The sequence below is a fragment of the Episyrphus balteatus genome, chromosome 3, assembly GCF_945859705.1.
Source record: "Episyrphus balteatus chromosome 3, idEpiBalt1.1, whole genome shotgun sequence".
In the NCBI taxonomy this organism is placed as follows: domain Eukaryota; kingdom Metazoa; phylum Arthropoda; class Insecta; order Diptera; family Syrphidae; genus Episyrphus; species Episyrphus balteatus.
In genome coordinates, this window is record NC_079136.1 from 126,066,886 (window position 1) to 126,092,606 (window position 25,721).

The window sequence follows — 25,721 nt, forward strand, 5'->3', positions numbered from 1 at the left end:
ACAAATAAATGAACAAATTGTAAAAGTAATATTGTTCGGGATATTCTCTAAGTTGTTTAATAGTGCAATAATGCAATAGCTAGTTCTGGAAAACCATTGTTTTCAACTCTCTTTCCTAGCCACGGCCACGGCTTGGCGACAAGAAAAATCAAAATTGCTTTGTTTATAAGCTGTTTACTTGTATTGAAAAAAAAAATGTTACGTATACACCACAGTGACCCACCTTTACAAGAAAATGATGCATATCTTTTACGATTTACGTACATATGTATGTAAACTTATATTATATTTATTTAAAATTAAGGCCGACTATAATTATACAGTTGGTATGCTCGAATTTGGAAATGACATTTTTTTGGTCCAGAAAAAAATATTTGAAAATCGTTAGAGCCATATTTTTCAAAAATAATTTTTTTTGGTTTATAATATTAGCCAACATATAAAAATCAAATCAAATTCATTCATCTGTTTTCAAAAAAATTAATTTTTCAAAGAAAAAAAATTTTGAACTTTTTTGAAAAAATCAAAAAATTATTTTTTCAGAAATTAGAATTTTTTAAACTTTCTTGTACATAAATTTTCATTGATATCAGTCGTGTAGTTTAGGAGAAAGTTGAATATCAAGAAAACCTGTTCTATGGCAAGTACCGTTAATAACGTCTAAAAAATATTTTTTTTTATTTCAGAACTACGACCTTACTTGGTTTAGTAAATGTATTTTTTTTTTAATTAAAATCGTCAGAGCCATTTTTTGAGAAAAACAACCTTTTCTTTTGGTTATTGTTTCTACCGTTAATTTTGGTCAAAAAAATAATATTTCAATTTTCCCTCACAAAAACCTCTGAAAATCGCTTCAGTGGCTTAGACTGCAGCTCGAGATAGAGACAGACAGATGGATTTTTTTGTTCATTGAATATTCGGGTCGCAATTTTGAAAGACGACATATTGTATTTTATTTTCCAAACTTATTACCTCAGGGACCCAATTTCACCACTTTTTGTCAAGAAATGGGCATGCAAAAATGATTTTTGATGCCAAAAATTAATTATATTTCAATATCAAAGAGATAAAACTTACATTTTTTTCAAATCAATTTACTGAATGTAATTTCTACCACCTCTACTCTTAAAAATCAAGACTATAAAATTGTTTTGTTAAAAGTTTGTTTTTTTTTTATTCAGAGGAGGATGTAAAATATGCGATTGTTCACAAGAAACCAAATACATACATTCATAAACCCACAAAAAACACATTTTTACAAAAAAAATATTATAATATACCGCATTTCATCATTGTATCATGTGTGTCACATGGATTTTGTTACTTCATTACCTTTTGTATTGAAATTACAATACAATTTTTTTTTTATATTTTTAAGTGTACCTACTCAGATTGACTTCATGTTGGCGTCATTAGACATTTGTCAACATTTTTTGTAAAGAATTTATTTTCTATTAAACATTACTTCTTAAGTAAATTTGTTTTTCTTTTTCACAATCCACATTATTCAATTTTGAACACGAAACGATATGTTTTTATTGCACCAAAAAATTTGTTTGCGGTTTGTTCACCTTCAAATATACCTACCCCTTCCTCGCAAAGTTCCTTTTAACAAGTTTTGGTTTACAGATATTTGTAAAAAAAATTACAAATTTATTTTTTTCGGATTTTGAAAAAAGGCATTTTAAAAAAAATTTCCAAAATCATGGAGTGAGACCTCAAAGATAAAAGCTTCTTGGAGGTCTGGTTGCTGAATTATTTGCAATCGAAATATTTTTATTTTCTAGCATTCGGAAGTTTTTTTTTTACCATTTTACCTGTTTTTTTTTTAGCTAAAACATATTGATGAAATGATTCTAGATTTTACGTCTTAATTTTAATAGATATAAATTATGTATTAAAAAAAACACGCATACGCCACAGTTAACTTACTTTTTTTTGCCTTAATGCAGCTACATGCGACCTTATTGGTGGATTTAATTATTTAAGTCTTGGGCTAACCATATGTTGAGGTAGTTTATTTTTTTTAGGGGGCATTAATGATTATACCAAGAAACGCACAGCTGAGTGTTAAAAATCCTGCGCCTTTCAAAATAATACTCTCAATTGAGATTACAAAAAAAAAAATTCAACACGTTTTACTAACTACACCCCCAACATTCAAGAGAGAGACAGTCGACCGAGAGAGAAGAACTAAAATCAGTCTTTAATTTCTCTCTCTCCCAACAAAATGTTAAGTAAGTCAACGAATAATTCAAAGGTTAAGGGTAGAGGGTTGCAATGAAATTCTCTTGACCCACTACACCCCCATAAAATATACAAGTTGTTTACTTCTTCTTCTTCTCGCTCCCAAAAAGCAACGACAACAACGACGACGCCGCCGTCGTCGCCGATGATTCTATACTTTATAACCTACCTACATAAAGTACATTGCCCAATAAATTGCATTTCAACATAAAAAATGCAACAAAATTTCAAAATTCATCAAGTTCGATTTTTGGGTTTCAACTTTTATTTTCAGCAAAAAAAAAATTGTTAATAATGAATATTCAGCAATTAATATTGTTAATTGCTTTTTTTTTTGGGTCAAAACAAAAAACCTTTCTATACGCATTAAATTATGACTATAAAAGGAATATTCATTTCGTGATTTAGTCATCAGTTATCAAAAGTGTTTTTACCTTCACGTAACTCAAATTTCTATCCATATCAATATGAAATTCTTCGCTTGCTTGATTGCTTTGGCTGCCATCGCCACCATTGTTATGGCCGATATGAAACCAACCGATAAGAAGGATGGACTTTTGGGATCCCACTATGGAGGAGGTGGTGGCTCATCATACTCAGCACCACCATGCCCCAAGTCATACTTGTTCAGCTGTCAACCAAGTTTGGCTCCAGTTCCATGCGCTGCTGGTGGTGGTGGTGGATATTCTGGTGCATACTCACAATATGTTCCACAATATGCTTTGCCACAACAACAGTACAACCAGTACCAACAATACCTTCCACAATATTGAAGATAACATCCTGCTTATGATAACTGATGACCCCAACTGGAATTAATGTGTTTTAATTTGTTGTTTTTGTTTATTTATATTTTTAGTTGAAAAATAAAATGCTTTAAAAAAAAAATCTATTTATTTATTTTTTTCGTTTTTGAAAGGAATTTTATTTTTGCAGCTTTGTTTTTTGTTCGAATTTTCTCTCTAATTGTTCTGGGCTGTTGATAGAATATCTGGAAATTTATTTAGTTTTTCTTCTTTTCTTGTTTTCGCAGTGTTTGAAAATCAAACTTTCCACCAAAGCATTATTGAAACTCATATCAAAGGAAAAGTTTATTCAAGATCTTAAATTGATTAACAGGGTTGGATGTCGGATGGCTAAAACGATGCCGAAAAAAAATATTTTTTGATGCAGATATACAATATATTCGGAGCCAGGACTTGAAATATTTTTTAGTTCTCAGTTTATTTACTTTCAAAAAATTATTTATGTTAGAAAAATGGATGTCTTATTTTTTTCCTGAAAATGACTATGTTGAACAAAAATTGCGCTTTACAAATTTTCTTTGAATCTGTTTATGAATTTTATGAAATATGTAATTTTTCCAAAAATTAACAAGTCTTTTAAACAAATTCCACAAAATACCGAGACAGAGTTATAAACATGTCTGAAAGCAAATCTGACGTAGTGAAATTGAAATATTGACTGTTTAGTTTAGATGATCCGACTTAAATTTGGATGATTTACTTATAATTTTTACATGATTTATAATTTTTACTTGAGCTTGAATATGTTTATTTACAAAATCCATGAAAAACTTTGAATTTTAGTAGTTAATAAACTTAACACTGCACCAAAAATAGATTTAAATAATAATTAAATTTGTATTCATTCAAATTTTTCAGCCGAGAATTAAGAAAACCTTCCTAAGAGATTTAAAAATAAGCCAAAAAAGATTTTTTTTTATATATACAACAAACAAAGACTTTTTAAAATACCCATTAGCAATAGCCTTTATAGAAACCAAATCAGGTAATTTTCATTCCCCATTTTGAAGCCAAAAATTTCAAACTCATATTATTTTTGAGCAAATCATTTAAAAGCATTTCAAGAAAATTAAGTCCGGCACAAAAACCACTGAGGTACGTAGTTAAAAAGGGGAAATGACAGAGCATTAGTCCTTGTATTCAGAATGTGAATTTGTGTTATTTAAGACTACTCTTATTAATTGGAAAACTCGCAATGTTTAACCCCCCCGAGAACCATATAAGGCCGCTATTTAAAGCTGCCAGACTTTTGAACATGTTATAAGAACGCAGAAGGCTATAAAACTGCATACCTACTCAAATTTTGGTTATACCTCCAATCCCAAAAATTTGCTGTGGGCTCTTTGGATATATTAGTCCTTATTAAGCCTAGTACGCAGCTGAAGCGAAACGAAATTTTCCATACAAAATTTCGTTAACGAAATCTTGAACGAAATTAAATTTGTGTTGTTTTAGCTTTTAAACTTTTTTCTGATGTTTTTTCTTGAAATTAAAAAAATTTTTTTTTTTATTATTTATAATACCCAATGGTATTTTTTTTTGTTAAGATGCTCGCTTGTTGACTTTGGAGACTTAAAAATTTTTCGTTTCGCTTCAGCTAAGTCATTTATGTGAAAGCCAGATATCAAATCAAATTGTTGAAGGATTAAGTTTTTCAAGTTATATGCAATATACATATACACTTCTCTTCATCTTATGCGACAGCAAAATGATTCAAGTCTACGATACAGCTAGTTGCTAAATTCAGTCTGAAATTGATAAAATCCGAGCAGTACAAAAATAAAGTTTACAAATATTTTAGCAAAAATGTATTTATTAAAAATTATTTTATTCTTTATAAAAAAAAAACACAACAAACTAACATTAAGCGTTAAGAAAGCAAATAATAAAATTTGTATAAATGATTTCAAAAACAACAATAAAAGAAACTATTCTTTTTTGTATTCAGTTTAAAGCAATAATTGCGAAAACCTTTTTAGGCACCTTATTTGTTACATTAGCACTTGGTTAGTAATATTAATTGTTTTTTTTTTTTTATTTATGTAATTCAATTAGGAATGCAAATTTCTTGAGGATTAAAAATCCAAATGTAGCTGCTCGGACTGCAATTGTTTTCTAATAGCCCCTAGTTGTGTTAGAACCTTTGGAGAGTTCGTTGTTATGGTGTGTTTTTGAACAGCTGGAACCTGAAAGAAAATATTTTTGTAAATTTTTTAAGTCACAATATGGTATTAGAAACTCACCTCCCATCTTCTAGCAAGATTTTCTATTCGAGTACCTTTCTTCTTCCTTTCTGCTTGTTGACGATTACTTTCCTTTCGTGTCATTCGTGGCATCTCCCGCAGCAATGGCATCGATAGATTATTCTCCTCCACCATTACAATATCTCTTCTGGAGGCACTATCTGGCGTTGTTTGAGTACTTCGATCGCGCAATCCCTTACAAGCTAAATCCCCATAGTTTTTCAAATATCGCGATAGCTGTTTATCAGTCTGATGACGAATTTCTTCAATGCTATTCTCATCATCGTACAATTTGCTATGATTGTAATCATGATGAAAAATAGAATTGCGATCAATATTCATTGAGTATGGTGGTCGATTCCGTGTTTCGTGATTGTTATTCAAGTCATTGGCGGCTTCATCGTCGTGTTCGGGATAATTGACTTCTAATATCTCAAAAGATCTTTCCGAATCGGTTTTATGCCTGTGATGATGATGATGATGATGCTGATTATCTTTTCCAACAGCAATAGCATCAATACAATCGGAACACAAAGTTTTTCGACAATTGGAACAAAAGTTTTGCTTTCTCTGACAATGCATGCAATTGCCTTCTTCATCACAATTCGGGCAAATCGAATAGAGCTTCTTGCAATTCTCACAAACAAGCGAATCAGTCTCATTAGTATTGGTATCAAATATTCGTTTTTCACATTTTAAACACCAACTTTCATAACTCTTCAATGACGAATCACAAAATGGACAAATATTTGTCTCATTTAATTCATGGAAGCACTTTTTGCTGTCGTGACGACGATGATGATGTTGATTGGATGTTGTCGATGATGATGGTGGTGGTAGATCAAGTTGAAATGCTGGTTGTTCATGATTTGAGGAGTCACGACGAAATTCATGACGAGCTGAATTGCTGAAATATTTGTAGACTTTGTTTTTTACTGGACTGATTTTATCAATTTCAGACTGTGTTTTGCGAACAGCTGAGTCAAGGACTTTTGTATCATTTTCGAGTTTGGTAAGAAGATGTTCTCGCATGAGACGATTTTGTTCGCTATCAAAGCGCATCTAAATGGAAAAAAGGCATGTTAGTAGTTTGTTTTTTGAAAGATTATGTTGGAGATTTTAATAAATACACTGGTCAACAAGGTTTTTGTTACAGACACCAAGATTTACTTTTCTATAGGTTTTTTGGGTGCTGAGCTCGAATCCCAAGTCAGGACAATTCTATCACAACACGTTTTTGAGATAATCCCGTTAGAAAATCTAAAATGCCGCTTTTTACCAGTTTTCGAGATTATTTCTTAGCTTTATGTTATTTGCTTTAAATAAATTTATAACGGTTTTTAAAAGAACTAAATCTAAGTCTTTCTAAATCCGTTTAAATCTCTTAAATATCTCTTTGTGTTAAAATTTGATAGAGATATGCAAAGAACTTTTCGAGATTTGCTATTAAAAGCAAATAAAAATGAGATATACAAAACACGTTGATTTCAACTTAGGATTTCTCAAAGAAGAAAAGAGATATTTACAAGATTTAAACGGATTTAGAAAGACAAGATTTAGAAACCGTTGCAAATTTATTTATAACAAATAACCAAACGCTAAGAAATACCCTCAAAAACTGGTAAAAAGCGGCATTTTCGATATTCTAACTGGATTATCTCAAAAACTTGATGTGATAGAAATATTCTGACTTCTGATTCGAGCTCAGCACACCAAAATCTTATAGAAAAGTATACCGCGGTTTCTGTAACAAAAAAAAAGTTTAATTTTGTTGACCAGTGATATTAGTTACCTTATCGGCTCTCATTTTTTCCTTTTCCAATTCTTCTTGCAAGCGCATTGTTTTCAACTGCTCCTCAAGTTTTCTGAAATAGAAAATTGAATAAAAAAAAAAAAAATAATACCGAAAAATCACAAGCAAATAATTTAGATTTTCGACTTAACTTCTTAAACTAAAAAAAAAAAAATCTTCAGAACAATGTAAAGAATACTACATCATTAAAAAAGGTCTCTTCATGTTCTATTTACAGTTGAAAGCGCAAAGTTTCTACGGGGTTGTCGATATTTTTGCAAACACAAAACAATCCACAAAGCAATTACTTTCAAGATAAAGGTCCGATTCACGCCTACGAGCAAAACAAGCATTATGGGAATTCATATCTATACTTTTCAAGCAATTAGGTTTAAACGTTTAAAAATAAATTCTACAACACCATGAGTGTATGGAAAATTATTCTATTTAATTAGTATTAAATAGTAGATTTTTTTAATAATCAAAATAATGTGATGTGGGCGATAATGCTCAGGGTTAAACACATATACTTAAGTTTAAAAATACATTGCGAACAACTACTTTATGCGGACAATCCCCGTGAGGGGACAAATTCTCACGATATTGGATTTTTTAATCAAATCCCACATTTTGTACTTTCCCTTAAGAGGAAAAACCTGGATGTGGATAAGTATATAACCAAATTTTGTTAAATTTTATTCTCTTAGGCGAACAAACAAATTTTTGGCTATACGAAGAATAAGAACAAACGAACTTTTTCAACAAAGAAAACAACAAAAACACTCCTTAACAAAAAGTTAAAAACTACAATATTTCTAATAGCCGATGTCTTCACAGAGTTCTAGCGGTAATAATGTTCCTAGTGCTAAATTTAGTATTCAAATCACTCAGGTACCAACCCCTAGACCTGCTAATTTAGAACCGAATACTAAACTCGGTACTAGCTCAAAATCAGCTGGTTATTTTACCAATTGTTAGTACTCAAATCGGTATCAAAGGATTTCTTCACACAATTACTAATCTATAGAACTGCCAAATTAGTACCGAGTATTATTTAGGACTCGGTATTACTTTGTACAGCGTAGAACTAGAATCAAAGAGAACGGATTTCATTTTTTTTAAGAGGTATTGCAGATTAAAAAAAAATTTTTTTGGGTTGTTTCGCTAGATAATTACATTTTTTGTTAATTTTAATGATTTGAAAAACATATATTTACAAAAAACACCAGAATGGCAATTGCTGTGCCTGAACAGGAAGAACGGACAAATGAACACTTCTTGATGGAAAAAATACATACCACAAAGATTTCGACATTGTTGTTTTAAAAAGTCAAAAACAAGTCGAGAGAGAAGCTCTTTACGTAGACATTCTACTTTTGCCTTTCTCGATGACCGATATCTGTCTTTACAATTCAATAAACATTTTCGAAATCTTTTTTGTTCGTTAGCTTTATATTGTTCTTCAGGTCATAAGTTACGACTACTTTATTGATTGAATAACAACCACCAAAGTCGTTAAAGAAATTTAAAAAAAAAGTGGGCCCTAGAAGAGACAGTTTTTGAAATTTAACCAAAGCTTTTTTTTACTTCTTGTTTATTTCTTCTTTTTTTTACTTTTTTTCATTTGCTTTTTCTTTCCTTTTTTAATTGTGTTGAGTTCATAAAATCAAAATAAACTAAATAAAATAACAAAATATTGTCAAATTCAGCTTTAGACCAGTCCCAGACGTATTAAATTCTAGTACCGCTTTGTGAATTAAGATCAGGTCCTATAAATGCGAAGAAATGCTCAGGTACTAACTTTTCGTTAGAACCGAGTACCAGTGCTAGTATCTTGCCTAGCTTGGACCGGGTACTAGGCCGGCTAAGTACATATGTGAAGAAATTGGTCGTTAGAATTCAAATCTAAGAATTTTTGTTGAAGCTAGAAGTTTATTATTTTTAGACCCTCAATATTGGGGGTCGAGCTCGGTAGGACTCGGTTTAACTCTGATTTCATTTCTTCATCATTATAATACATTTTATGGGGCGAATTCATCCTCTTCATCGTTTAACTTAATCTTAAGTTAAACTTCAGTCGAATAGAATTCTTGGAGAAAGTTGTTGAATTAATTGCAATCGAAATATTTTTTTTTTAACATTCGGAAGCATATATTTTCGGATCAAAGTGAAAAAACAAGTTTTGGTTTACAGATACGAGTTCACAATGAACAGGCCTATCCATTTATGTAAAATAATTACAAATTTATTTTTTTCGGATTTTCGAGAAAAAATCAAGGTTAACCCCTTGTCCAAAAAATTGGCATTTAAAAAAATTTCCTCCAAATCCATCGAGTGAGACATCAAAAGAAAGGTCTTTCTAAGCTCTATTTATAGCTGAAAACCAAAAGTTTTTTTCTAACATTCGGAAGCCGATATTTTCGGATCAAAGTCTCGAAACCAGTTTTGGTTTACATATACGAGTTCATAATGAATAGGACTTTGTATTTAGCTAAGAGATTACAAATTTATTTTTTCGTTTTTAATTTTTGAGAAGAAATCAAGTTTAACCCTTTGCCTAAAAAAAACTCATTTTAAAAAATTTCCTCCAAATACATCGAGTGAGACATCAAAAGAAAAGTCTCTTTAAGCTCTATTCATAGCTGAAAACCAAAAGTTTCTCGGAGTTATCCTTGGTTTCATCACTTCAAAAGACTCATCCAAACTTGCATGTTTTCATTCAGATGTTTCTTAGCAAATGTTAGGCGATTTTTGATGTTTTTTTTTTTTTTTTAATACATATCTCGATTTTTTAGGAATATTCAGACATCGTCCGATTAATCTGAGTTTGCCCATTTTAAACGGTTCTTGTGCATCAAAGTTCGGCTCTTCGGGCATTTATTTAATTCCACTGTCTGAATACAGTTTATCAAATTCTATCAATCCATTTTGCAGAATATACTTTTGTATGCCAAACCGAAGCAATCTGCAATTTGCTTTACTTAGGGCCCCTGGATCTTCCCACTGATCCTCTGAAGTAACGAAATTTATTGCTGGTTTATTGCCTATGAACAAATGTCTTGTCTCGGAATATGTATCATGGATAAGCAACATTTTTTTTAATTTTATTCCAGAACTAAGGAAACCAAACCTGATTATCCTGTATCCTATGAACATCGAAACAAGTATAAAACCCATTTTCGTTTTATATCTCTGAGAGCTTAGCTTTGGCACACACCCAGTCAAGCTTTTACTACGTATTTTTAGAGAATTTATCTAAAACCGCATCCTGTTTTCAATTTTAAACAACCTCACTTACAGCCTTCGGATGTGTCATTCTCAGAAATAACATTTTTTTTTACCTCCAAACTTGCACTTTTTTGGGTGCAGCATGGTTTCTTTTTTGGGTTTGACGACTTTTTAATTTTTTCTTCAACTATCTTCAGGTATTTAATTTTAACCATCAAAGTAGGAATCGAATTTAAGGAAGTGCATTTTGAGATTGCGTTTCTAACTAGCTTAGTCCTACTACTACAGACCGAAGGTAAAATTTTATTATGATTGTAAAACAAAATAATGATCAAAAGTACCTAGTTAAGGCCTCCTCCTGGCGACGTTCTTTCTCTTTAAGTACTTCAATTGATCGTCTATGTTCTTCTATTTGAGCCATTAATTCTCTTTGATAATCCTTTTTCTTAGCCATTTCAATCTAAAACACGTAAGCAAAACAAAAGAATAAAAGTCACGTTATTTTTAATTTAAAAATGCAAATGCAATGTTAATCTCTTTGACCTACTTCAGCATTGCGTCGATTGCGTTCTGTAACACCATCATTATTAACAATATTTGAAATTTCTGTATGTTTTAAATCCTGCAATAATCTATGACGTGCACTACCTGGTCGTGGCGACTTAATCTCATAGTCTGGATTATTAACTATAATTTCTAAATCAGTCTTATCGGTGGTGGAGGAGCGTGATGTTGTTGATGTTGTTGTAGGTGGTGGTTGTTTATTATGTTTGATGGTATTTTCTTGAGGAATGTTTTTTTGTTCTAATTTTGTTGTTGTATCTTCATGATTATGATGATGGGAATGATGTTTTTTCTTTCCACTATTGGCAGCAGCTTCATTCATCTTAAAAAATAAAAATCAATTAAAAAATTAAAAAAAATTATTAAAAACAAATTAAAAAAAAAAACTTACTTGATGTTTAAGAAAATTCTGTTGATATTCTAACTGACGATCTTGTAGTAGGTCTTGTCGTTTTTTATTCTCATTATTGAAGCCAGGAAAATAGGAATAAAACGTATCCGAAACCCATTGCTCCATATCATCCTGAAAGTGAAAATTTATATTATATTTCTCTTCTAATTAGTCTGGATTAAAAATATTTATATTTTTCTGAAACACGAAATACAACAACAACAACAACAACAACAACAAAAAACGTGAAACAACTTAACAATCACAATGAAACTATGGTACATTGTTTCTATACTCTTTATAATATGAGAACTCGCTGGCTGTGCTCAGTCAGTGTGAAAAATCACGACTATAAATCAAATAACTCAAGCAATTATAAAAATGGAGTTGTGTTAACATAAAATGAGGCCAAAGGGGTAGCAAAAAAATAAATGAGAATAAATTGGGAACAAGGTTATATGCCAAAAACGACAAACTATAGGTGTAACAAAATAACTTTACTTTTATTTATATATAAAAAAAAAAAAAACAAAACTTTCATTTATATTTTAAGGAGCAGCAACCAACTCACATGAAAGAAGAACGTCCGCGTTCGTCGTACGTCAACTGGATCTGGTCTCTAAAAGGTTGTTACTTTCGTTTTAGCCTTGGAAATGGAATATATACACAATCGTTGTTATATTTCCTTTTAAAGATATATACAGAGAAAAAGTTCCACTCCGCCAACCATAAACTAACTGAATACACCGTTTGAGAATCCAACAGTTGAGCTTTAAAAAATATTGATTTGTGGATTTTCGTGCAAAAGTCTGGCCCCGAAAAACATGCGATTTCAATAATTGTATCTTCTAACAATATGGTCTCGTTAATTTTTGTATAAACTTCATTATATATCTTTTCAAAGCACGCAATTTTTTTGTGTGTGGAAGGTATTGAAATTGTATAAATTTACGACCCGTGAAATACAAACTAAGAAAAGATTTCCAAAACCGAGAAAAAATGTAGATGGAGGAAAGCTATATGATAAAGGTATTTCCTTTTGTAATTTATTTGAAACTTTGTATAACTTTGTTTTCCTTTTTTTATTGTAAGTGTGTGAGTGTGTTGTTTGATTGTGACACGTGGTAATTACGTTATTAAAAGGATTATAATCAGTCATTTGCAATCAAGAACAAAATTCTAGACATGAAAGGTGTTTGGGGTAAAAATTTTTAAAATTTGCATAAACTTCCCGTTTGGTTTTGTTAGGTACACAAACTCATCGTAGTTGGTAGTTTGTTGGTGGTTCATATATTCAATGAAGGTATATTAAGGTGAAAATAAGGAAATTGCTTTTAAGTAAATTGCATGATGATTTTAATCGTGTGAAAAAAGTTTTTTTGTTTTCTTTATTGCATTAAATTATATTGATAAACCTATGCACTAGGAAGCATGAGTTTAAAAAATAAAAAATTGAATAAATTCTTGCAATAAAGTCTTGATGACAGCTCGTTAGATTAATAGTTTTGATCAATAAACTTAATGGTTGGTTTATAATGATGTCCGTTTGAATAGGTGTTTCTGCACAAGAATGCAACTTTGTATGCACTTTTTAAATGGTTGCAAGTGTAGATATAAATGACTGTTAAAACAATGAATTAACCCAACAATACTCATATTCTTTGACTTCTTGTATCCCTATATACTCGTATGTATGTATATAAATTAGCACACTTTTCATTTCTTTTGTCGAATAATAGACAAATTCAGTCTCTTATTTTAAAGTATCGAAATTTCTAGCAGGGGTTACCAATGTCCAATAAATTGAAGAAAATAAATACATTACAGTTACTAACTTTTTTTAAAATAATACTAAGATAGTGAGAGAATAGTTGGGAATTGTCTTTGAAAAGTGTTAGTTAAGTTTAGTTGTTTCGGAATTAAGCTTCATTTGAACTTTGAATTTGTAATGTTACCTATTAATTGTTAAGAAAATATTATTTTGTGTATCAATATGCTATTCGATACTTGAGGAAAACACTTTTGTATGGCCGAAAAAAAGTACTCTAATTTTGCAATGTAACAGTGGTCAAAAGTTGTATTAGGGTCTGAGGTTTAATAATATGTAAAAAAAAAATATAATATCGTTTTCTTTGGCTCGCTCAAATCGGTTGAAGTTGTTAAGAGAAAAAAAAAACGATTTTATATGGAAAAATGATTTTTTTTCCTTCGCTTATTATTTCATGAGAAAGCCTAAAAATATTTAATATATATAAATATATTTTGTATCCAAACGGCACAGTTAAAAAAAAACATATACCTAATGTAGGTTTATAAAAAATCTCTAAAAATCCAAATTTCTTCGACTTCTTCCTATATTTTGAGCGAGCCAAAGATACTTATTAAAATTGTAGAAGCAGGATTTAATTTTGATAAGCAATCCAACTTTTAAAAGCTCTTACATTTGAAAATTCCATCATAAAATTTTGAAATATTGTTGGAAAAATTAGAATTCGCTGCTGCTAGAACAAACATTGAAGGTAAAATCAAATTGGAGAAGCGTTTAAGATGATGGCGCCTAGTTTTTATATCAAATGAAGAACATCTCACTTAACATTAAAGTTTTTTGCGATATTTTAATATACTTAGAGTTTTTTTTTTTTTTTTTGTGTTATCTGCTAATTATATGTATGAACACTTCGAAATATGTTACATTTTTGTATTTGTAACAAAAAAGGCTGCTATTAAGTATAAAACGGATTTTAATAAGCTACAAATAAATTAAACTGTACATATCAACTAAAGTGCTAGTTTTTAAATTTAAACTGTTTTCCTTACTCAAATCAATGAAAAAAAAATGTGCTATTTCTGATGTTTTCTTACACCCCTTAAATTACCAACTTTTATAATTTTACTTCATTCATTCCAATTATTATTTAATATACTTTTAGTCCGGATACAAAAACATAATTACGAAGCTCGGAATATTTTTTCTCTATAGAACAAAAAATCGTATAAAAAGGACACCAAAATAATTCTGCAAACTTTATTGCCGATTCAAATAAACTTCGAGGGAAACTTTTGAAAATCATTAACGTTACCAAACTTGAAACAATGGAAACTATGCTAAGGAAATTCTTTTTCACGATAGCCCTTTTATTAGACACTATCATGCAGACAATCGATAAGGTTTCAAAAATAACCTGACGAAATTAACAATTTTGATTTGTTAGACAAAGAACTAAAACTTCAACATTAGAAGTTTGAATCTAATTTAAATATAATTCAATCCACCCTACATGATATTATTCAATTTGGGGAAGAGGTATTTTTTCGAAATAAACATCAATCAAAAAATAATCGATACAACCAACGTGTTTAAGTACTTAACAATAAAAATCGAGATTTTCATACAAAAAAAAAAGAATTAAATACCATAAGACTCAACACAAATTCTCAAGGTCATTTATCAAATATCAACACGCATTTCAATGAATTATTAACGAATACTAGCAAATGAATACAAGACATTTTTATCAACACCTCTCCTTTGAATAATCAAATTGAATTTCAAAGGAATCATAAATTCATTAGCTAACAACACCGACGATGACATTATTTATAAATTATCAATATACGTGAGAACACAATATTCAAATGACTACCAACAAAAAAAAAAAAAAAAAAAAACCCAAACAAAAACAAAGAGAAATAAATAAAAAAAATTATGTATTTCCGACCTGTTACAACTTGCGATGTTACAACTTTACACTACGAGTCGATGCACTGCTGAACTCAACTCGTTCGTCGTCTAATTTTCTAATTCAAAAACACTTCCACCTTTGATGGAAAGTAAACAATAACTAACAACCTAACCAAGCGAAAAGCTTTCGTGTACTCACAGCAAATGGAGTTAGTTTTCTATTTTTTCACTTTTTATTTTGTTTGCATGTAAAAAATAAGGGAAGTCCTACCCCAATGAGCTAGTTTTTCAAATTAATTTTTTATACGACATGAGACGATTCCTAGACAACACTATCGACTGAGTGGGTGATTGATGTTGTGATGGCAAATTAAATACAAACTTAAAATAGAAAATTGCATGGCGCACCTAGAATAACAACATAAGCACGACCAGCAGCAGATTCGACCAATCGATGCGTGAAATTAGCATTGGAATATCTAACTTACTCCAAAGTCGCATAAATATAGCAAAAAAAATTGCTCTATAAAAATAAAGAAAAAAAAACATTTTTTTTTTACTTTATGACCTTATTGGAATTAAGCTTATTTGTAACAATGGATTTAAGTTTTAATTATGTTCGACTCTTTTATAAGTACATTAGTACTTTCATTGAAATTTTAGAACAAATGAGAAATATAAAATAAGTTCATTTTGTTCATAAGACGCAAGAGCTTTTAGATTCAATAAAACTCTCCAGCATAAGGCGGTAATTACTTTTAAAATACAATGCAGTTCAAGGAATACATTTTTATAACTATCTTAGGCGTAGTTGTCCTCACTGAATCAGTTCACAAAAGTAACAGAATGGATTTTATCTGAGCTTAGATTTTGAGTTATTCAATTAACGTTGAGAAACAACCAAGTAATCAAATGTGCAAAAAAAGGAACAAAAAATGGAGATGTTATTTCGGGTCGTTTTTGGACAATTGGCATAAACTGTGGAGACAGTTGAATATGTAGATGTTGTTAATAGTGTCAGTTTTAAACAAAAACATGGAATTAGCCTTGAAGAATGTTAGCAAATGGGCTACGAAAAACGGATTGGAGGTTAACAAAACTAAGACTAAGTAGCTACTCTTCAACACCAATGCCAAAATATCTGCCTTTACTCTGTTCTTTTATATTATGTGCAAATTCTATGTCAGGAAGGCCTAACAAATTCTGGTACAAGAAATGTATACAGCAGCATTCAGTTTGCTTCAGTTTATACTAAACTATAGTTAAGAGATTAATTTGACCATATTTATAGTTCTCTCAAAATCTGTGACTTTGTGTTTTCTAAGAAACACTTGGTTCTATCTTAAGAATTACTTCTATAAACATATCTTTGTATTAACATCAGACTCCTTAATATGTTTTGGTGAGTTTGAAACTATGTAAAAAAATTTCACCATGTGTACCGCCGCATCGCAAATTTCTATTTCCCATACGATTTGTATGGGAAAGATTGTGTATTTGTGTTTAGAATTTTTTATTTTTTTAATGGCTCATCAAAAAGGCTAGATTTAATTCATTTCTTGTATAAAATTGAACGCTCTACAAAATTGCATTTATAAAATTTAAAAAAAAACCGGACGCGAAAAAATTAATTAAAATAATTTTTAGTTGAAAAAATGAATAATTCGAATTTATTGAAGAAATCTAAATCTGTGAAACCAAAACACAACGTAGAATACAAATATTCGAAAATTTTGCCAATTTTTTTTTTGAAAAAACCTAATAATTTCGTCAAAAAATCGTAATAAAATGAGAAAAATTATTGTTTATATTTTAAAGTTGAATAACTTCAAAACGCGGGAGAAAATCAAAAAAATTAATAAGAGCTTTTTTGTAGAGCGGACAATTTTATAAAAGAAAATGATTTTGTCAAGCCTTTTGGATGAACCATTCAAAAGATAAAAAATTCTAAACACAAATACACAATCTTTCCCATACAAATCGTATGGGAAATAGAAATCTGCGATGCGGCGCGGCGGTACTAAGTGTTAACATTAAGGGCTGAAACTTTTACAGTATTTTTTTTTTCGTCATTTCCAACAATATTTTCAGCAATGCTTTGAACAAAAAAAAAATCAATCAAAAATGAATCAGTCTAATATATGATATCAAGGTATTTTTTAATGCTGATTCCAAAAAAATCTAATATCAAGACAATCCGACGTTTCTGACAAAAGTTATACCTGTTTTTCATCTGTCAACCCATATTATTATAACAGTTGAAAACTTACTACCGAAAAAACCCTTAAAACTTATGGTAGAGGAACTAAATTTTGCATGAAGGTTTTCATATCCATTATCATTAAGAATCTAAACAATGCAATGAAAAAAACATTCATGTCTATGAAAAAATGGTATTTTTTGAGAAAAGGGGAAATTTTGGGATATGCACTAAAACACATCCTGGTACAATCTTGGAATTAGTGCTAATAGGCTATTTTTACTTGCTCTAAAGGGCAAGTATTGGTTTCGTGTCGAAAAAAAAATTTGAGGTTTTAATCAAAACCAACATTACGATAATGGAGAATTCCGTCCGTGCGTTTGTGCGTCTGTACGTCTGTACGTCCATCTGTACACATTTCCACAGCCTAAACGGGTGGACGGATTTTCTTCAAATTTGGTACAGATGTTTTTTATGGAATTCTGAAAGTTGGTTTTTTTTTTGTTTTTTTATATCTCGCTTAGAAAGTGTACCTCCCATACAAATTTTTCAATTCAAACCAAATAACTCAAAAACGGGTCTAACGATTTTGATTAAAGTTTGCAGACGTAATATTTGAAGCAATTGCAATAAAACTGCATTTTTACTTTTTCTCAAAAAAGTCAAAAAAGTGTACCTCCCATACAATTTTTTTAAAATTTTGCCCTAAATGTCGGCTCTTCCCCAACATCAACAAAATTTTTTTAACTTTATTAAAATCTACAAGTAAACTAACATAAAAGTGTTTTAAACTGCAAGAGCAAGTACGTGCGACCCCAGTCGTGCATTTTATTTTTTTTTTTTTTTGTTTCTATCTTTGTTTTGAATATTCTATAACTGATGTAAAAAATCTCATGTCCGCAAGTCCTAATTTTCCTGGTTAAACTAAGTTAGTTACGGCCAATTTCTTCACATGAGTCCTAAGTCAGCCTAGTACCCGGTCTAGCTAGACCAGGTCCTATCACTAGTACTCGGTCCTAACAAAAAGTTAGTACCTGAGCATTTCTTCACATTTATAGGACCTGATCTAAGTTCCCAACGCAGTCCTAAGACTTAATACGTATAAAACTGGTCTAACTGTCATTCTGACAATATTTTGATGTTTAAAATAATTAATTTTGATATTTAAGGGAAGTTTTCAAAATAAATATAGACAAAAAGTAAAAAAAATAATAAAAAGATTATTGAACAATAAAAAAAAATGTGGTGAAACTTTACAAGAAGTCAACAAGCAAAGAAATTCGATTTGCTTATCAAAAAATATCACTGTCAAGAATGAATTCATGAGTGCTGAATTGTATGATCTGGTAAATGTAGAAAATGCTGAAATACAGGATATCAAAAACGACGAAGGTGGCATTAAGTACTCGAGGCATAAACAGATCCCTGACCTTAATGCAACAGTTTCGAACAGATATTTGTAACTTCATATGTATGTAAAAAATATATATGTTAATAAAAAGAATAATTAAAAAAAATGCAGTCCAGTTATTATCTTTTTTTACTAATATCCGAATCGCAATATTTCATCATGACTAATTGGCAAGTCCATGGTAGTCTTATGGTACTCTTTTCCAGTTATGAATATTACTTTACTAGTACCATACGTACTCGTACCATCATACTTCATTTGCCTGCCATTTTTGTAAAGATCGAACAAAGTCGGCATATTTTGTTGGTACTTCTACATCAAGAAGCGTTCTTTTGTCCATTTTTCGGTTCCGGTTAAAAAAAATCATTTAAATCAACAAAAACGCACTTTTCAAGAGAAACAACAACCAAGAAATTAAAAAATCTGTCAGATATTTTTTAAAAAGACTGAAATCCATTGCTTTTACTCAAGTACTAACCGCTAGACTACCGATTTTCAGGTCCTAACTTATACTGAGTCCTAACTAATACTCGGTACCAATTTGACAGTACTAGGGCTTAGTACTTTTGTGAAGAAATCACTTGGTACCGATTTGAGTACTAACGATTGGTATAATAACCAGGTACTAGCTAATTTTGAGGACCTAGCTAGGACCAAGACCTAACTAGTACTCGGTCCTAAATTGACAGTTCTAGGGCTTAGTACTTGAGTGAAGAAATGAGTTGATACCGATTTGAGTACTATCTTTAGGACTAGGACCGGTGCTAACGCTAGGACCCTGTGAAGAAATCGGCCGTTAGTTTATTAGTTAATAGGTAAATAAACTTATTTGAATTTTTTAATTTTAGGAAATGTATGCAAACATTTTATTGCTTTGCTTATGATAAATTAAATAACAATAAATTGTATTAAAAAACATCATTTAAGTAGCCTTCCATTTCACTGTCGTCCAAATTATGAAGAGAGATAATGTTTTTTTTTTTCATAATGGTTTATTTTCGTCTAACGGATGCAGAATTTAAAAAAATGACATTTGTTTACTACTGACAAAAGGAGTGACAAAAGATGAAAACGACAAATGAAATGCAGATTGAGTCGTGTCGTATAATTTGATGTCGTTTACCATTATTAACGCGTGATACTTTTGCATCAAAAATATTTCTGGTGCAAACGTGATGCTTGTTAGTAAGGTAGTGTTTTCGTGCCATAAAAAAAAGTTGTGATGCAGTAGCAACAATGCGCTTATAGCTGCGTTCTTTTGGGAATATTTATTTACTGCTTCGTACTTAGGAGTTTTAAGTACAAAGCAGTAGATAAATGTTCACAAAAGAACGCAGGTTATGAATTCACCCTACGATTTCGAGAGATTTGATTTTACATCAGAAAGGCCACGTCTCCAGACCGCAGTAAGGAATGTACTTTCCTCAGACGAGAGCAGAATAGCCTCAAGAGGCCCAGATAGTAACATGTGTATATAAAGACTCTCTATGCACGTTGAAATGAGAGGTTTGCTCTATGTTAAGAAAATTTACTAAAGTCGTAGTGACTGGAAGGGCTTTGAATTGTGCTCTTGAGTATATTCTGCATTTGCAGAAATTATTTGATATTTTGCTATTTGTACAAAATAATGAGAGCATTTGCAAAGCAATAGGTATTTTTTCTGACTTTTGAGAAATAAAGCCCTCTCTCGAGCATCTAAAGTGTTCCTGTAATTAAAAAAAAAAAACCAACCATTATCATCCCAGTCCTGCTGTATGCCGCATGGACGTTTGCGAGAGTTGGGTGAGGAAGGTTGTTAGTTGAGTAACAGAAGAACCCTTTATCTAGATTGGGACTAGGTTCAACAATTATAGATCTAAAAATTGGAGATGTCTGAATGACAATCGAGCTTTATAATTGGAAAAGACCTCATCATGAAAACTTACTCCTGACTTGTTAAAACAAAAAAAAAAAAAAACAATTTACATCAAAAGATAGTCTCGATCAGTGGCGTAGATAGCTTTTCGCTAAGGGGGGGGGGGGGGGGGTAAATCTACATAGTTCGCAAATTTTTTTAAGTTTTAATGCTTCTTTGTATTGTTTTTATCTTTAAACTGGAGAAAGTTCTTTCGGTAGTTGACGTTAAAGCCAGCAGTGTAGCTAATATCTTTAACAAAATATATATGTTTGTATATTGGGAAAGCTTTCTTTGGGGCAGCTATCGAGCGCTTCCAATGAGTTCTTAGAGGAAGTATTATTCCTTCTGATCAAAAATCTTTTCCGAGTTTTTAACACAGAGAATAATATGACCACCTAAAAACTAACATAATATTTTCTTATTGAATTGTTTTATGAAGAAATCTTGTTAAAATCAAGAATTTTTAAGGTTTTTCCATAGAGATTTTTTATTATTTTCATGGAGAAATAATCTCTTAGAAATTTTAGAAAAATTTCACATTTTTATCAAGTTGGCACTATAACAAAAATTGTTAGGTACCAATTTTTCTATAATGAGGTGGCAGATATGTGCGACAAGAGATAGAGAGTTGAAGTCTTCAGTTCGATCGCGAACATGATTGTATTTTTTTTTTTTTGGCAAAACCCGACAAGTGCATATTTAAAAACAATTAGGAAAACCCGATTGTTTAAATAATATTTTCTTCTTGGATGAAAACTATAAAGAAATCTTATTGTTTTTGTTCTACTTTATGTGGTCTAGTTTTCTCTGTGCAAGAATAGAAGATATGAACCTGCAGCCAAATGTTTGGTAAATCCAACAGTTTCATTAAATTTTTTAGCTGCTTTGTCTATTTGTTGACGAAGAATTCTTGGAAAGAACCGAAAACCCTTCTAGTATATATGTATGTTTTCATGGTTTGTACATTTTTCTCCAAGGCCCATTACATAGGAATCGAGAAAGGGATTGAAAACAGTTTCACGAAAATATTCTTATCTGTACTTTGAACCAAAAGGTTCGAACGATTCTTTTGCCGCTAAACTATTCTCTTATGTTTATCGCCAATGCAGAGCTTGTTGGTTAAGGCCCAAATCCACAGCGTATTGTAGCCGCCTTAAGGCGCTGGTCACCCTAAGGAAGTAAGTAAGTTATCCAATGTCAACGACTTCAGCTATTTTTTCGCATCTTCAAACGCTTTCGAAAGTGAGTCGTCTTCTGCCCGTTGGGTTTTAAATTGATCGCTTAAATCTTTGGCGATATCCATAGCTTGGACCAAGTCTAAATTCACTCTTTAAAACTCACGACTTAATCGCAACGAGAGTTGGTAAACCATTTGAAGCTCGCACTGTGTTTAACATATTAACCCTCTACTGCATGAATTAATATTAGCCGACGAAAAAATTAAAAAATGCTTTACATGGGTTCTTTGGGTTGTTTCAAAACGGTTTCCATTAAAAAAAATTGTTTAAATTAATTTGTTTAAAAAATTTGTTTATAAGCCAAATTTGGCTTCGTGTGCATTAAGGGGTAAGAAATTTTACTAATTTTATTTGTTCAGATTATGTAAAGAATACAATTAAAATTATCAAAAGATAAATATTTATCATTTTAAAACAAAATAAAGTAAAATAAATACATTGCATTACAAAAGGTTAAGAATTAATTCAAATTTGGGTCATTTTAAGCCATGGAACCGAGAAAAGCTATTTGTTTTTTCCGTTATATATATTTTTTCTGGTTCACATTCTTTCCACTGTCAAAGTAAGTCTTCCTCCAACATTTTTACCCACTCCCAGATCTTACAAAAACTAAAAAGTATTAAAATGATTGAAAAATATTATAGGTGAGCCCCCCTTCCCCTAAAATGTTTGTGGTTACGCCGCTGGAAATGGGGTTAACATGAGAAAAATGTCTCTAAAAGCGAAGGAGCTTCATTTCTGAAGTTAAACATAGCTTCCAAGTAAAATAATAATGTAAAGGAACAAAATTTTCCAACAAAAAAATTTAACAAATTGTGTAGATTTACAACCCCTTAATGCATACGAAGCCAAATATGGTTTCCGTACTTTTTGCCCTCCCAAGACCAGGCCAATAATTTTTTTTCAATCAAAATTGGTTCTAGACAGTCGATCAAAAATAAATTTTTAATTCCACTTTACTTACCAAACAAACGCAGTAATTAACACTTAAAGTATGAATTTATCCTACACTTTCGATTTCAATGCACACGACTGATCGACTCACCTGTGATCATAAAATGCACCTTTATTTTGTGCCGGACACACGAAAAAACTATGTCTATGGGTGCTCAGAAACACAAAGAATGAGATTGTATTGAATCTTTAATATTTTTTTGTGACAGAGAAGAGAAAAGTGCATACAAACAGACAAAACCATATTTGGCTTCGTATGCAGTAGAGGGTTAAGGGTATTTAACTCCCTTTAGTGCGCGTTAATTATAAAAAAAAAAAAAAAAAAATACTTAAAACCTTTAACCCCTTGTAACCCAACATCGTACATTTGAAAATTAATAATGTCAATCGATTGGCCTTTACCTATAATAAAACACGTATTTTTTAAAAATTCAATAAATTCATTATTTACTTAAAAAAAATAATTTTAACTAATTTTTTTTCATATACGAATTCAAAAATTCAAACAAAAAACTATCTAATGTCGTTTTCGATTGGTTTCACTCGAGGATTCACTCGTTCTGAAATCCAATAAAACGGTTTGAAACGCTTCCACTCAATTCTGTTATTTTGCGTTTGTGTAAAATTTTAAATGTCAAAAATTTGAATTAATTTTTTTTTTTCTGGCAAACTAGTGACAGGGTATTAAAGTTGTAAAACTATAATTATGAGGACGACGACGAAGGTGATGATGGTAATAAATTATTCCATCGCTTTAATGGATTCATTTCTATTTTTTAATGAATTTCAATTTCAGAAAACAATTAATTCTTGAATTAAAAAAAAAACACACTGATTGAGTTTTTTTTTGGCATTTGAATATTTATGTATTAGTACTTTTTGAGTGGATTCTGATTTGAAATCGAGAAGAGAATTTCTCTTCTCAGAATCGTTCTAGCTGTCATTTTTATGCCAATAAAATGGTTTCAGAAGCCTTCTGAATGCTTCCGGACGCTTCTGGACGTCCAATCGAAAACGACATAATATTTATTTTTTTTATTAATAAAATTGGTATCAAATGAAAGAACTATAACTTAGGAAAAACTTTTACTATGGACGTTTCGCAGTATTGCGTTAAGAATGTAAGAAAATGCAGTATTAGTATCGTTAATGCATTATTCAATGTATGAACGACAAATTGGTTTATATTTTTATTTGGAACATAAAATATGATGCTCTGTCATTTTCCCTGAGTCTGAAGTCATTAGTCTTGAAAATCCGACCAATAGAACTCATAATATAAGATTTTTAAGACAACCACTTCAAGATTTTGCTCGAAAGTTTTCAAACAATTCAAATTAACAAAAAATTGAATAACGAAACTCTCAAAATAGTCTTAAAACTATTGTTTTAAAATGCTTATAGTTTGGGTTCTAGTGGTTGGATATTCAAGATAAAGATCTTCAGATTTAGGGAAAATAAGAGAGAATCGTATTTTGCACTTAAAATACACACATAAGATACAACTTTGAGACAATCTGCATAAAGTGTTATATGCAAAAATGCATTTTATCCGTTTTTGGAGTACGTCACAAGGATAAAACTTCTCCACAATATATGTAAACCTTAACTACATAAAAAAATAATAAATTCATTCCTGGCCGCGCAACGTCTACATTCCATACAAACTTGCCCATTCTCCTTTGCTCATTTTCAAAAAAAGCCCAAATTTCAACATTAATTTCCAATTAAAAATTATTGGTTCCATTTATTAGAAATATGGCGTACTATTTCGATAGAGCATTACTCAAGGATTATGTTAGAAGCTTCAAACGGAAAAAAATATAGTTTTTACAGCTTTTGTACGATCTTTTTCGGTTTGTTACAGAAATGTCACCACATGGGGCTACAAGGGGTTAAGCTAGTCAAGAACTCGAAATCCATAGCGTTTTTTAACTAGACTTAATTCAAGTAGGAACTTAGAAATTGAATTTCGCAGTGCGTTTCTTTAACTTATTAGTTCATGACTGATTATGTTAAACAATTATCGATCCCAATGGGGGGGGGATATATCTCCCTGATCCCCCCCCCCCCTATCTACGCCACTGGCTCTCGATTGCCTTTAATGTGGTTCTAGCCAACAACCACTTGCAAATGCAAACATAGAAAGGACCTGCAATATAAAAATTAAATATTAATTCCTTAAAATTACCTTGTTTACGCGATATCTCGTCGAAGTAGAAGCAACATTTTTATTTGCCTTGTCAGCAAAAACAACTGCAGCACTCGCTGCACTTTGACGCTCATTTAAATTGGTTAAATTCTTGTTTGTTTTGTCGTCAGTACAATTATTGAAATATCTGCTACCTAAATTGTCACAAATTTGGAAATTACCATTATCAATTGGTCGTGGCTTATTTTGCTGATTTAGCAACTTTGTCGGTGGCGACGATTTATTCGTTGCCATGGAAGAAGAATTAGTTTTTATGCTGCACATGTTTTTTGTTGTTGTATTTGTTTGTGGTGAATTGCCGGCACTACCGCCGGCAGTTGTAATTGTTGTTGTCAAAGGTTCAATGGCATTGTTATTATTCAATTGAAGAAAATCCATAATTGCACTTTTACTACTACAATCATCAACAAAATTGTTTTTGCTTTTGCTTTGTTGCAGCAGAAATTCGTTGTCGTTTTCATTTTTTTCATTTCTTGTTGATTTTTCAATTTTATTTGTATTTCGTGAAAAAGTGTAATTATTATTGATTTGTTTATTTGTTAACATGCAATTGTTTTGTCTATTGTTTGTTAATTTATTTAAAATTAAACAATCTTTATCGGCTTGTAGTTTACTTCGATGCGAAATAAGAAAATTATCAATATCATCCATGATTTTGTTGTTTTGTACATTTTTTTTTTATTTCGGGACAAGGAACACAAGTTTGTTATTTTAAGAAATTGTTAAAAATGCATTTTGTTTTATTTTAATTTATTTTAAATGGAAATGAAAAATTTTGTAAAACAAAAAAAACAGCAAGTAGGAAGAATATTTTTCAAATGAGAAAATGACACAAACTGACTGAGCAAATTGAGCG

The 25,721-nt window shown here is 30.7% G+C and overlaps 2 protein-coding genes across 4 annotated transcripts; one reads left to right on the top strand and one right to left on the bottom strand.

Moving 5' to 3' along the window:
• Window positions 1-2,646: 2,646 nt before the first annotated feature.
• LOC129916848 (vitelline membrane protein Vm26Aa-like) lies at window positions 2,647-3,045 on the top strand. The gene has a single exon (XM_055997039.1). The coding sequence runs from the start codon at window positions 2,715-2,717 to the stop codon at window positions 3,018-3,020; it is 306 nt and encodes a 101-aa protein (XP_055853014.1). The 5' UTR covers window positions 2,647-2,714; the 3' UTR covers window positions 3,021-3,045.
• A 1,992-nt stretch (window positions 3,046-5,037) lies between these two features.
• On the bottom strand, window positions 5,038-25,666 carry LOC129916826 (histone-lysine N-methyltransferase, H3 lysine-79 specific). 3 transcript variants are annotated; one of them, XM_055997000.1, is made up of 7 exons: window positions 24,845-25,666; window positions 11,272-11,403; window positions 10,864-11,202; window positions 10,658-10,776; window positions 7,089-7,161; window positions 5,297-6,358; window positions 5,038-5,239 (listed from the first exon to the last, which is right to left on the bottom strand). In XM_055997000.1, the coding sequence occupies exons 1-7, from the start codon at window positions 25,514-25,516 to the stop codon at window positions 5,129-5,131; spliced, it is 2,508 nt and encodes an 835-aa protein (XP_055852975.1). In that variant the 5' UTR covers window positions 25,517-25,666; the 3' UTR covers window positions 5,038-5,128. The 3 variants fall into 3 exon arrangements, with proteins under 3 accessions (XP_055852975.1, XP_055852976.1, XP_055852977.1); XM_055997001.1 differs by lacking the exon at window positions 24,845-25,666 and adding an exon at window positions 14,991-15,291; XM_055997002.1 differs by lacking the exon at window positions 24,845-25,666 and adding an exon at window positions 11,843-11,976.
• Between the last annotated feature and the right edge of the window lie 55 nt (window positions 25,667-25,721).